Genomic DNA, 12,691 nt, shown 5'->3' on the forward strand with positions numbered 1-12,691 from the left:
ATCTATTTGGATAAGGGGGCTTGATGTCATATAACTGAAGCTGCAAGTCATATGATTCCCCTAACAAAAGATGAGGTAGCTATTTCTACCCAATTCTGTTCCTTATGCCAATCAAAATATCTATCTCTAAAAGATAAGCATAGTATATATCTTGCATAGCTGCTAACTTGTATCCAATTGGCAAATTGCTAAAGTTGTCCTTCTTGCCATTATATCTCAAGGCAAATGGTTTGCCCTTGTCCCGGTGACCATCTGTTTAGGTTATGGCACTACAATGCCAGTCAAGTCTACCACTGTGACAACAACTAGCAGATCTTCCACAGAACAAATCTTCCCTTTCCTTATGGATCACCTGTATCACTGATGCTTCTAATCAGATGACCCATTTCACTGAGATCAGTGATTAGGCCCACTGGATGATTTTTTCATCTCTTGTACCCTTCTCAGGAAAATGGCATAGTTGAAAAATGGAATGAGCTCTGAAATAATAATTTTACCACCATTTTCCACTGTATTCATTCCTAAGTAAGATGGGATGATGAAAGATGGGAGGGTGGGGAAGATGGAATCTCTCAAAAGCCAAGTCCTCTACATACTATTGTTAATCCAGGAAGGGAAAAGTCTTTCCAGTTAATCTAATATTTGGTTGTCAGTTCCAGGAAGATTTATCTTATAATGATGAACTGCTTGTACATATAGTTTCAAATGACTCTCTCAGGTCCTTCCTTCCTCAGGTTCCACTCTGTGAAAGGAGTCACTTGGGGCTTCAAGGTTCCTGGGTCACTCAGTGGGTTCTGTGCATACTGGGAAAACAACTCAAGTCCCCCCATTCAGTTGGCAGATCTCTTTCCCCCAAAATAGTTCAGAAAACTCCTTCCCATTGAAAATTAAGGGGAGCATGGGGCAGAATTATTGGAAGGTGTCCCACTTTCTAATGCTATGGCAGAGGCAAAAATTTCTGCATAGTTATAGTGACAATAAATTTACATGAAAGAAAGGAGATAGCTTAGCCAATTTAAAGGTAATCCTGAGTGCCTACATAAAAGTCCAAAGTAGCAGCAAAGGTTAATCAAACTCTCTCTTAACCAGTTACAAAATCTGATTCTACAGAGAGAATCCCTCCAATCTAATAGAAATAAAAGTAATGCACTGAATATAAATGAAGTTTCTAGCGATAGAAACAAATCCATCTTTTACTCTTAGTTTTGAGATCTTTGTACAAACTTTATTTTGGTGAGTAATTACCTATACATACCTGAGATGGTGAGAGTAATGCAGCTGGATGGCATGCATTTTAAAGAGTTGAGTTTTTAATATATGCAAATATTCTACAAAGTGCTATAAGAGATACAAAGAAACAATACTCACATTTTCCCAACTGTGAAATAACTAAAATACAATATTTTTCTAAATTGTTACTTTAGTACATGGTATTACATAGACAGAAAACAGAGAAAACAATCATTTAATTGCTGTTAAGCTCAATTTAAAAAAAAAAAAAAAAGCTCAAACCCAAACTTTTTTATAAAATGAATTAGCCTTTATTCTGTTAGATTTTTCAGAAATTGTAATTAATCTTAACATCAATTAATTTGATAAGGGGCATACTAAAACAGGACACAATTCTCGTATGGACCCTAAATAGAGAATCTTGTTGACATAAGTTATGAAAGTAACATGGATTTAGTGGGTTTGAGATTGTGACTTTCTACTTAATATTGTATATTGACATATCAATACTGATTCAACTCAGATGGCTTTTACTGCCCACACTGTTATCTAGCTACATTACTCAAAATTGTCCATACTTTTTCATATTCTGGGCATAGGCTATTCCACTAGGAAATTGATTGGAGTTCTGATATTGTCTAGCAATGGTTTTCAGATTCTTAAGACTGATGCCACGGAAATTTATAAGTGGCTTCTTGCTCTATCAAAACATGGACTTTTTATAGGACACATTTTTTTTTTCTTTTTTCTATCTCCTGCATTCAGTACCATGCCTAGATACAGTAAGCATATAAAATGATTATTGACAAATTGACTGACTTGTTTCCCTATGTTGGTAGGGACAAAGATGAATTCACAAGATTCCACCACAGCAAATTTCTGTATAGATGAGGTGGTATCACAAAGTACATAATAAGTACTGGGAATTCTTAAGAAAATTTCTTGAAATCACAATGCTTGATTTTTAAGTAAACTGTTTTTGCCTCTATCATGTAAATGCTAAGTCATCCTAAATGATTAAATTTAAATAGGAGGCATTTCCAATAATCATGACTAATCTCAGAGTATTTAAAAAAATATTTTCCCCTAGGACAAAGAAAGAAACCCCTTCTTATATATACAATACTATTTAATTAAACAAATAATTACTAAGTACTTACTGTAGGCAAAGCATTGTGTTAGATTCTGGAAATTCAAAAGCAAGAAATGAAACCATACTTGCCACCAAAAGCTTATATACTTCTAGAGTAATGCATTATCTTCAGAAGTAAACCCAAAGTTTATACAATGTAATTTCAAGAAGAAAAGTACTAATAATTGGGTTTGGGGGATGGAATAAGAAAGGGCCTCACATAGAGATGTCACCTGAACTATGTGCAGAAAAAAATCTAAATCTAGAATGTATATGTGAGGAGAGAGGGGACCCAAACAGAAATAACCATTTGTTAATACTACAAGTAGATATAATGTCAGACAGAAACAGCTAAGAAGATGGTTTTTACTTTAAAAAAGAATGGGTGAACAGGGAAAAAAATCAAGTAAAACTAGAAAAGCCAGGAGGAGGTAGCAAATCCTAGAGTCAAAAGAAAAAAAAAAAAGGAAGCCACTGAAAATTTTTCAATTAGTTATGACACAGTCAGATATTTCAGGAAAATCAATTTGCAAGTCTATAGGATGGAAGGATTGGAGAATAAATACTAGAGAAAGGCAGTCCAATTAAAATGCCACTATAATGATCCAGATGAGAGCGGAAGAAGGGGTGAACTAGGGTAAAGGATGTTAACAGCAGAAAGACAATGCCAGACACTTTCGGAAGCCAAGACAGACAAGTAAGCTGCAATTAACCCATGTTTACCTTTAGGCAATCATGACATAGTACCCTAAGATAGGTCCTGGAACAGGAGATAAGGGTGAAACAATCTTTTGGCCCATGAAAAGTGGAAGATTGGCAAGAGGGGTTCAGCATACTTGGGTAAAGAGAGGGACACAGTTAATGACAGGAAGCAGCAGGAGATTTTGAGCCCTGGTGTGGTAGAGCAGGCAAATACCAACACTAAGGACTCCCTGCCCCCATACCTTAGTAGAATTAAGGGAGCTAATCAGCTCCAACTAAGGGAACCACCACATGTTCAGTGTAATGGTAAGCAAACAGGCATCTTCCAGGGACCACATTTTCACATGCTGTAGCAAATCTCCTAAAATAAGCAACCTCCAGGAACCAGACCTCCACGTGCTTCATAATAGTCCCTGCAAACGCAGAAACACCCCACCAAGCCTCAGCACACACTAGACACCACCAGGATGCCAATTTAACATCAGGTAAACTGCCAGACCCTTTCAAGTCTCCAGTAACGCCAATCACCATATAGCCCACCCCACCTGCCATCAAAACAAGCATCCTAAGTGAGGCTATGGGCAACAACAGTGTAACATTAGGCCAACAACCACTAGCACAAGAAGGCTAAAACAGTACCCCTACCATGAAAGCAGGGTTCAAATTTAAAAGAATAGAAAAAGGCAAAAATAACAAACCAGTGTGGGGATGGGGGAGGGAAAGGTTGAGCAAAAAAACAGAAAAAAAAAAAAAAATCTTGATTATGGAAAGTTACTATGGTGACAGGGAAGACCAAGACAAATTCAGAAAAGGACAGCAATGTCAAAATATCTATGGGAAAAAACCCTAAAGAAAAATGGGAACTAGTTTCAAGCTCAAAGAACTCATGAAGGAGCTTAAAAAGAATATGAGATGTACAAGAAAAATTGGGAAAAGAAATGAGAGTGAGGCAAGGATTATAAGGGGGGAAAAAAATTCAGCCTGTAAAAATGCTCAAAAAGTAGAAGTAGCCTAATGTAAAAGAAGTTACAAAAAAGCAATGAAATAAATAGCTCCTTAAAGAATAGAAATGGCCAAAAGGAAAAGAAAGTACAAGAGTTTTCCAAGCTGTTGAATCTTTTTTTTCATAGTATCAAAGAAATGAAAAATCCAATATCCAAAATGAAAAGGTAAAATTACTATCATTGAAGGAAAAAAATCAAATCATTAGGAAATATTTTGCCCAAATATATGTTAATAAATCTGAAAATCCAAGCAAAATCAATAACACTAGCAATCAAAGCAATCAAGAGAATATTCCTTAAAATGACAAGTAGTAGCTATCTAAAACCATCAATAAGTATTATCTGTAATGGGAATATGCTATAAGCTTTTCCAATAAGATCAGAGGTGAAACAAGGATGCCCATTATGGCCTCTATTATTCAATAAAATACTTGAAATCTTAGTTATAACAATTAGAGAAGAAAAATAAATAAAAGGAATTAGAATAGCCAATAAAGAAACAAAACTATCATTCTTTGCAGAGGATATGACAGTATACTACTTAGAGCTTAAACCAAAAAATTACTTGAAATAATTAAAAGCTTAGTAAAACTGCAATAAGATAAATCCACATAAATCACGAATATTTCTTTATATGAGCAACAAAGCCCAGCAACACATGACAGAAAAAGAATTCCACTTAAAATAACTGTAAACAATATAAAGTACTTGGGAGTCTACTTGCCAAAACAGAAACACAATTATGAAACACTTTTCACACAAATAAAGTGAGATCTGAATAATTGGAAAATTATCAAGTTGATCATGGGGAGGTTGAGACAACATAATAAAAAAGACAATTCTATCTAAAGTATTTTACTTATTCACTGGCATATAAATCAAACTACAGATTATCTGAGCTAGAAAAAAATAACAGTAAAATTCATCTGGAAGTACAAAAGGTTAGGAATAACAAGGGAATTAATGGGAAAAAATACAAAGAAAGGTGATCTAGCAATACCAGAATTCAAACTATTTATAAAGCAGTAATCACTAAAATTATCTAATACTAAGATATGGAGTGATAGATCAATGTAATAGTTTAGGCAGTCAATAACCACAGTAACCTAGTGTTTGATAAATCCAAAGATCCCAGCCTTCAGGATAAAAACACACCATCTGGCAAAAACTGCTGGAAAAACTGGAAAACAAGAAGACACAAACTGGATATAGACCAACATCTCTCACCATATATCATAAGGTCAAAATAGGTTCATGTTGCTTGTTTGTTTTTTTCCTTAGTTCTAATATATTTTTGCCTTTTGGATCTGATTTTTCTCGTGCAGCATGATAAATGTGGAAATATGTTTAGAAGAATTGCACATGTTTAACCTATATTTGATTACTTGCTATATAGGGAAGGGAGGTGGTATACGAAGGGAGCAAGAAAAATTTGGAATCAAAGTTTTGCAAGGCTGAATGTTGAAACTGTCTTTGAATTTATTTTGAAAAATAAAAACATTAAAAATGGACATGTAACTTAGACACAAAAGATGACATCAAAAGCAAATCAGAAGGACAAGGAATAGTCTTCCTGTCAGATCTATGGGGTGGGAAAGAATTCATGATCAAACAAGAGAGAGAATTATGAAATACAAAATAGATAATTCTGAATATGTTAATTTTAAAAGCTCTTATATAAACAAAACCTATGCAACCACTATTAGAAGGAAAACAGAAATCTGGGAAATAATCAGCACATCAAATATTTCTGAAAAAGGCCTCCTTTCTCAAATATGAAGAGAGAGAACCAAATTTATAATGCAAGACAGTCCCCAATGGATAAATTCAAAGGATATAAACAGGCAGTTTTCAGTTGAAGAAATCAAACCTATTCTTAGACATATAAAAAAGTACTGCAAATCACTTTTGATTAGAGAAATGCAAATTAAAACAACTCTGCAATGCCACCTCAAACCTTTAGATTGGCTAATATGACAAAAAAAGAAAAATGAAGAACATGGAATGCAATATTGAGAGAGTTGTGAACAGATCCAATAATTCTCAAGAACAATTTGGAACTAGGCCCCAAGTAATTTTCCTCCACTACTTTATTATTTTCTCATTTTAAAAATCTATTTCTTTTTTCAAAAAAGTGACTACTGTGGAAATGTTTTAAATGCATATGTATAAACTAGATCAAGTTTCTGACCATCTTCTGAAGAAAGAAGGAGAAAAGAAAGGAGAAAAGTTTTGGAACTTAAAATCTTGTAAAAATGAAATCGAGGGGCGCTAATTGAATCAGTGTATAGAGCACCAGCCCTGAAGTCAGGAGGACCTGAATTCAAATGTGACCTCAGATACTTAACATTGCCTAGTTGTGTGACCCTGGGCAAGTCACTTGATTCCAATTGTCTAAGTGCAAAAAAAAAAAAAAAAAAATCTAAAAATTTTCTTAACATATACCTGAGGACAAAAGTAAAATACTATTTAAAATGTAGATAAAAATGAAACAATGCAAGAAATTTTCTGGAAGTAGAATCAATGAGATTTGAAAATTTATTGCATATGGAAGTTGAAGATGAGGAAAAAAATCAAGGATTATTCCAAGGCAGTAAACATAGTCCATAAAATAACAGAAGGCCCTCCTCCCTCACCCATCCCCCAAAAAGGCGGGGGTTCATGGAAGTCCAAAGGTGAAAAGTTTACAAAACTTTATAAATTTGCGATTGAGGAAAATGAGTTTCATTTTTACCATGTTGACTTTTAAAACCCTCTCTATAACAAACTTAAAGTGTATAGTAAGTAGATAGTAATTCAAGACTAAAATGCAAGTAAGAAAAGGACAAAACACACACACCCACAATCTTTCTATCAATATAGAAATGATTCCTGAATCCATGGTAGAAAATGAGAAAAAAAATGTAGAAAAAGGAGAATCTTTGGAACAGTCTTGGGAGATTTACACTTCGTACATAGGAAAAGAGGCTAAGAAGTGAAATAATGTATAAAATTTTCATAACTACTTAGCACAACTATGGTAAATAGACTTTTAGGATAAAAGAGCTACTGTACACAAAGGGAAACGATAAGGTAAGAGTTTATGACCTTTTTTATGATATGGATCCTTCTGGATGTCTCCTGAAGCCATCAGAATTCCATCTAAGAATACTATTTTTAAAAATTGTAAGATTTTGAAAAAGAATAAAATAAAATTATATTTAAAAAAATTCATAGATCTCTGGTTGAGAAATCTTAGATTAAGAAGCAGGTTTAAGGGCAACTAGGTGGCATAGTGGGTAGAACACTAGCCCTGAAGTCAGGAGAACCTGAGTTCAAATCTGGCCTCAGACACTTAAAACTTCCTAGCTTTGTGATCCTGGGCAAATCACTTAACTCCAATTGCCTCAGTTTAAAAAAAAAAAAAAAAAAAAAAAAAGAAGAAGAAAAAATAGGTGTAGCACTTAAAAGACTTTTAGGAAAATAGGAATAATATGTTTTATACTTCTGAACACAGAAAAATGGGTCTGTTGTAGTGTAAAAAGAATGGTAGCAGGGTAATTTAAAACATTGAATGCCAGAGGCAAGATTAAAAAAAAATCTTGACAGGTGTAGAATATTAGGTCAAATATAATTCAATTATACTTAATTAGGAAAAATGTTTTATATGAGTTCAAAAAGTTATCTTCCTAAGTAAAAAGAAGACAGAATTAGAAAATATTTTCCCCAATTTTTCACTTAGCAGATGCTGTTACATTCCTGCTATTATCTGTTGGCTCAGACAAGCTTTCAGTTTCTATCTCCCAGATTATGATGTTCAGAACCTCTCTCTGATAAAGAAGACCCTTCTTTAGTCTCAACCATCCCATGAAGCCAACAAAAATTAGAGAGAATATCCGGTCGAGAGTAACCCTTTCCTTTCTCCAATTTCTGCCTTCTAAATCAAAGTCTTCTTTTAATAAGATAACAATCTAAACTATGGTAGCTATTCCTTCACTGACCTAAGATTCTCTTTGGCTTAGCTACAAATAGATTTGAGCTAGGATAAAAGGTACGATAAAGTGGCAAAGTTTGTGGTTTCCACTTACTCACAACACATTCCTTACCTTTATGATGAAAATTTGTGAGCAACACCACCTGACTGATTTTGTGCAATTATTTTAGTTAATCTCTCAACCAACATCAAATATTGATGGAGTCCTCTAGGACGCGAAGAAATCTTTTTATTCCTCCCTCTTTTTCTATTTCCTATAAAATCATTTTTAACTGTATGCTATATCTTTCTCAAATTTATTCTTTTTTTCTAGCTTTGTATTAATTAGGACTAATCCTAGTAGCTTCAAAGAATTAGATTTTTAAGAAATGGTTGGTCTCCACAGAGTGGAGAGAGTGGATTCTAGACATTCAAAACAATAAAGAAAATGCCGTAATCATTTGAATATGACAGATGATGAGGGCCAGGGCTATAGTGAAAGAATGGGGGGTGGGGATGGAGTGTGATAGATAGATATCGGAATGAATAAACAAATAAAGAAAGAATTCACTTATTATGTGCACAATATTGGACATAGAAACAAAACAAACAAAAAAATCCTTCCTCTCAAAGAACTCACTGTAATAAGAGAGATGACCCAATGAAAATTTTCAGATACAAATCATGTGGAAACATCCCATGGTTCTTACTATGCAGTGACAAAGTAAATAGCAATGACTTTTCTTTAATGATAAAAAAAATCATATTAGTTTATGATGTGGAACCATTTTAATAATACCAAGGACTTAACGGCAAGATTTTTCTTATCTTCATATTCAATAGATTGTAAAAGGAATCTATATAGATTTATTTTAAAATTCTAGCATTTTATGACTCTAAAGTCATACCCACCAAATCAACATATAGAAACATGCATCATGAGAAAAAAAAAAAAAACATCCTCCATTCCTTCTCATATTAGCAACTTGTCAGTCATGAGCAATAATGCTCACTCATGTAACTGAAGTCTGTGAATAAGCATGTTTTCCACTTATCCTTAGTGAAAGATGGGATGACTTAAATAAAACTATCATATATTAAACAATTTCTTTAAAAAAAAAAGATCACAAATTAAAACCAAATTATTTTACAGAATTTGCTACAAAAACAAAACTATAAAATTGCCTTCACTTAAATTCTCTTTCTATATCCTGTGAGCTAACTCAATGTCTTTGAACTTGATCATGAGTCTCTTGGCACAGACAACATCTATGTTAGTATCTTCAAGGAAACCCAGAAGATGTGCTTTACTGGTCTCCTGAAGGGCACACCCAGCAGCATTCTAAGAACTTCCAGTGTATTTTGAAGTCCTAAGAAATCTCCCTTGTCAACCATTGGAAAAGAAGTTCCGTGATCAAAAGCTCTGACTTCTGTTAAGGGCACCTTTCATAAAGGGTCACAATTCCAGGCCAGTAACCCATTTGGCTATTTTGTTTTGCCATCAGAGAGGCCTTCTCTTGGCAATCTTTTGCCATTTGGCACTGGGCTTTACTAACAGTGCATGAGTCACAAGTATGAATAATCTACTTGATTTGGTCTAACAAAATGAATATCTGATACTTGTCCACTCAATTCACTGCTCATGACACTTCTATCTACTCATCTGCCTTGTTCACATAGCTAAAATTGGGAAATCTCCTGCTCTGCTCAATGACCAAACTGCTCTGCTTCTTAACTGCAGCTTCTAACATGGCTGATAAACCCCTCTTTATGGATAGCCTTTCAAGCCCCTGCCTGCAGCCATTATCCTGGTAAACAATGCACTATGGAGATACTGCCTTGCAACTGCTCATGCAATTATTATAATCATATCTACTGATATTTCATAAGGACACATAAGTGTTTTGAAAAGCAAAATGAGGGAAAAAGGAGTAAGAGATTATTTCTCTCAATTACAGAAAAGATGTTTTTTTTTTTTTGCTGAAAGGGGGTTGAGAAAGTGACACAGGATTTTGAAGACAGAAAGTTTAGAACAAATTTTGGAATGGAGAGTGGAGTAAAGAGTGGAATAAAATAAGTTTGAGTGGTTGACTGGAGCCAGATAAATGAAACTCAATAATTTAGGATTTAATAGGATCCAATGAAGGCTTTAAAGTAGAAGAATAACATGACAGAGTTAGTCATTAGGAAAACTACTTGGACAATGTTTTAAAGGAAAAGACAAAAAAATGTCTGGCTTATAATTAGGAGGAGCAGTTATCAAGTTAAAACTAAAATCTAGACAAAAAGAAAGGGCAGAAGTAAGACACTATAGACATAGGGCAACTAATAGATTATGAACAATAAGACAAAACCTGAGCTTATAGGTAAAAGTGACAGTTTAAGGAAAAAATTATAATTTTTTATATATTAAATTTGAAGCATCAACTAATTATTAAGTAGATGTATTCAACAACCAAATGGTAAATATAATAAAGTACTAGAAAAAAGTTGAGGGGAAAAAGTACAGAAGTGACAATCATCTTGATAAAGGTAATTATCAAAGTCATAGTAACAGATGAGACTACAACAGAAGAGAATATGGAGAGGGAAGAGGAGAAGTTTAAGAATAGAATCTTGGGAGAATAAGCCACAGAGAGAAGAAAAGCAAAAGTGATAAAGGAATGGCCAAGAAAATATTAGGAGGAGGATATACAGGGAAGGGAGTAGAATGTCCAGATAGTGAAGATTTAAAGGTATTAGAAGGGGTTATTAAACGGGTCAAATGTCACAGAGAGTTGGGGAGGAGGAGAAATTCAATTAATGAAGTATGACAAAAGATATTTCAATAGAATTGTAAATGTTTTATAATCAAAAATAAACAATGAGATCTTTAAAAATCATTTTAAACACCAATGACCCTTAAATTAGAAGCTTAATTGGTCTACATTAATTTTAAAATCATTACAATTACTTTCACTTCACACAATATTATTACCATGTTCCTTTTGTTGTACTAGTTGAATGCATTTTATAAATTGATTTTAGCATTATAAAAGGAAAAGAACTATTCCCACTTGATATTCCTATAATTTGTTTTAAAAATAATTAACTTACTTGTGACCCAAGTGCTTGAGAAAGTATCCCAAAACCTTCAGAGCCTGAACCCAAATACTTTCACTTTTGGAAGCCAATAATTTGTAGATCACTCTAAGAAAACATAAAATGTTCATATCGTTAATTATTGGATTAACAACAAAAATAAATATTTCCTTGAAACTGCTCCTTAAGAAAATAACAGAAAACATGAAGTCACTCAAAATTTCTATAATTATAGAAATTATGATAATGGATATTTGCATTGTTTGTATTTAACATTTTTCATTTTAAATTAATATAAACACCAATTGAATTTCTAAATGAAACTAGGAATCTCAATTTCATGTCACTTGTTTTTCTTAATTATATAAAAGTCCACACATTACTTTCCAAACTATCCTACTGTCCGTGTTGACTTCTGAACTTCTTTTCTGTGTATTATGGAAAAATAAAATTTGTCAACAATTCTCTCCCAGCTACTCCACCTAAAATTAAAAACAGAAGGTTCAAAAAATATGTATACTTCAATATACTTCAGTATAATTCATTAGGACTCTCTGAATCCATCTCTTTCATTATTTCTTAAAGTGGAAAAATAATTTTATTACATTCATAAACAACTTTTGTTCATTCACATTTCAATTGAAAGACACAATTCTATTTTTTCTTCCTTTTAATTCCATTTTTGAGATAAGGAATTTTGTTCTGCTTAAGACTATTTCCCATCTAGTATTATTCTTCCTCTGGGAACAAGATGGATTTTTTTTTTTTTTTTGCTTATGACTATTTCCTGCTCAGTATTACCATAATTTCTAACCTACCAGTCACCCACCGCCATCTTTATTATTTTCCTTTTCCTGTTTCTGTATTCCTACGCCAAAATATGTGTATTCATTATTCCTTTGTTTAGTTAAGATAAGAATAAAGTATATCTTATGTTCATTCTCTTCACTACTTCTTCCATGTTTTAATATTCTCCTTATATACCCCAATTATGAGAGAAAGCAAAATTCCTTGAAATTAGGAAGGGCAGTTATCAAGTTATAACAAAAATCTAGATAAAAGGAAAGGACAGAAGTGAGACACTGTAAACATAAGACCAACAAGATTTTGCAACTGACAGGTTTGTGAATGATAAGAAAAAAAATCTGAGCTTATTAGATAGAAGTACAAATTTTAAGGAAAAAAGCTTATTTGTTTGTAGCAAATTTGAACTATAAAGGTCCTTCTTCCACCTTTCAACATGCTTCACAATATATTATTTTTGTGTATATTTTTATATATCATATTTCTACCATATATATTACATATTATACATATATAACTTATACTTGTCATATGAGTTGCCTCTCTGTTAAGAGACTAAGATCCTTGATGACAGAGACACTGTTTTATCTAAATATTTTACCTCCTCTAATGCTAGCACAATATTCTGTAAAAAGTAGGTTATGAAAAAAATGCTTCACTCAATTTAGTCCAAATAGAAGTTTTCATATATACTTTACTTATTCCCTAATTTTTCAAAATTCCATCTTGGTGTGAATTGCATCATCTCAAAGTTGGAAGAAATCCAAAAGGTCACTAGGATTCAGC

At 33.1% G+C, this 12,691-nt stretch overlaps 1 protein-coding gene across 6 annotated transcripts in view; it reads right to left on the minus strand.

Annotated features, from left to right (window-relative positions):
* The window catches only part of NBEA (neurobeachin), a 727,838-nt gene that overhangs the window by 538,307 nt on the left and 176,840 nt on the right, over positions 1 to 12,691 (minus strand). For all 6 annotated transcript variants that reach the window (XM_031960710.1, XM_031960705.1, XM_031960707.1 and 3 more), the window contains one exon: positions 11,117 to 11,209. In XM_031960710.1, coding sequence (XP_031816570.1) covers positions 11,117 to 11,209 — 93 coding nt within the window. The remainder of the gene's footprint in view (positions 1 to 11,116; positions 11,210 to 12,691) is intronic.

The sequence above is a fragment of the Sarcophilus harrisii genome, chromosome 3 (assembly GCF_902635505.1).
Source record: "Sarcophilus harrisii chromosome 3, mSarHar1.11, whole genome shotgun sequence".
Classification (NCBI taxonomy): Eukaryota; Metazoa; Chordata; class Mammalia; order Dasyuromorphia; family Dasyuridae; genus Sarcophilus; species Sarcophilus harrisii.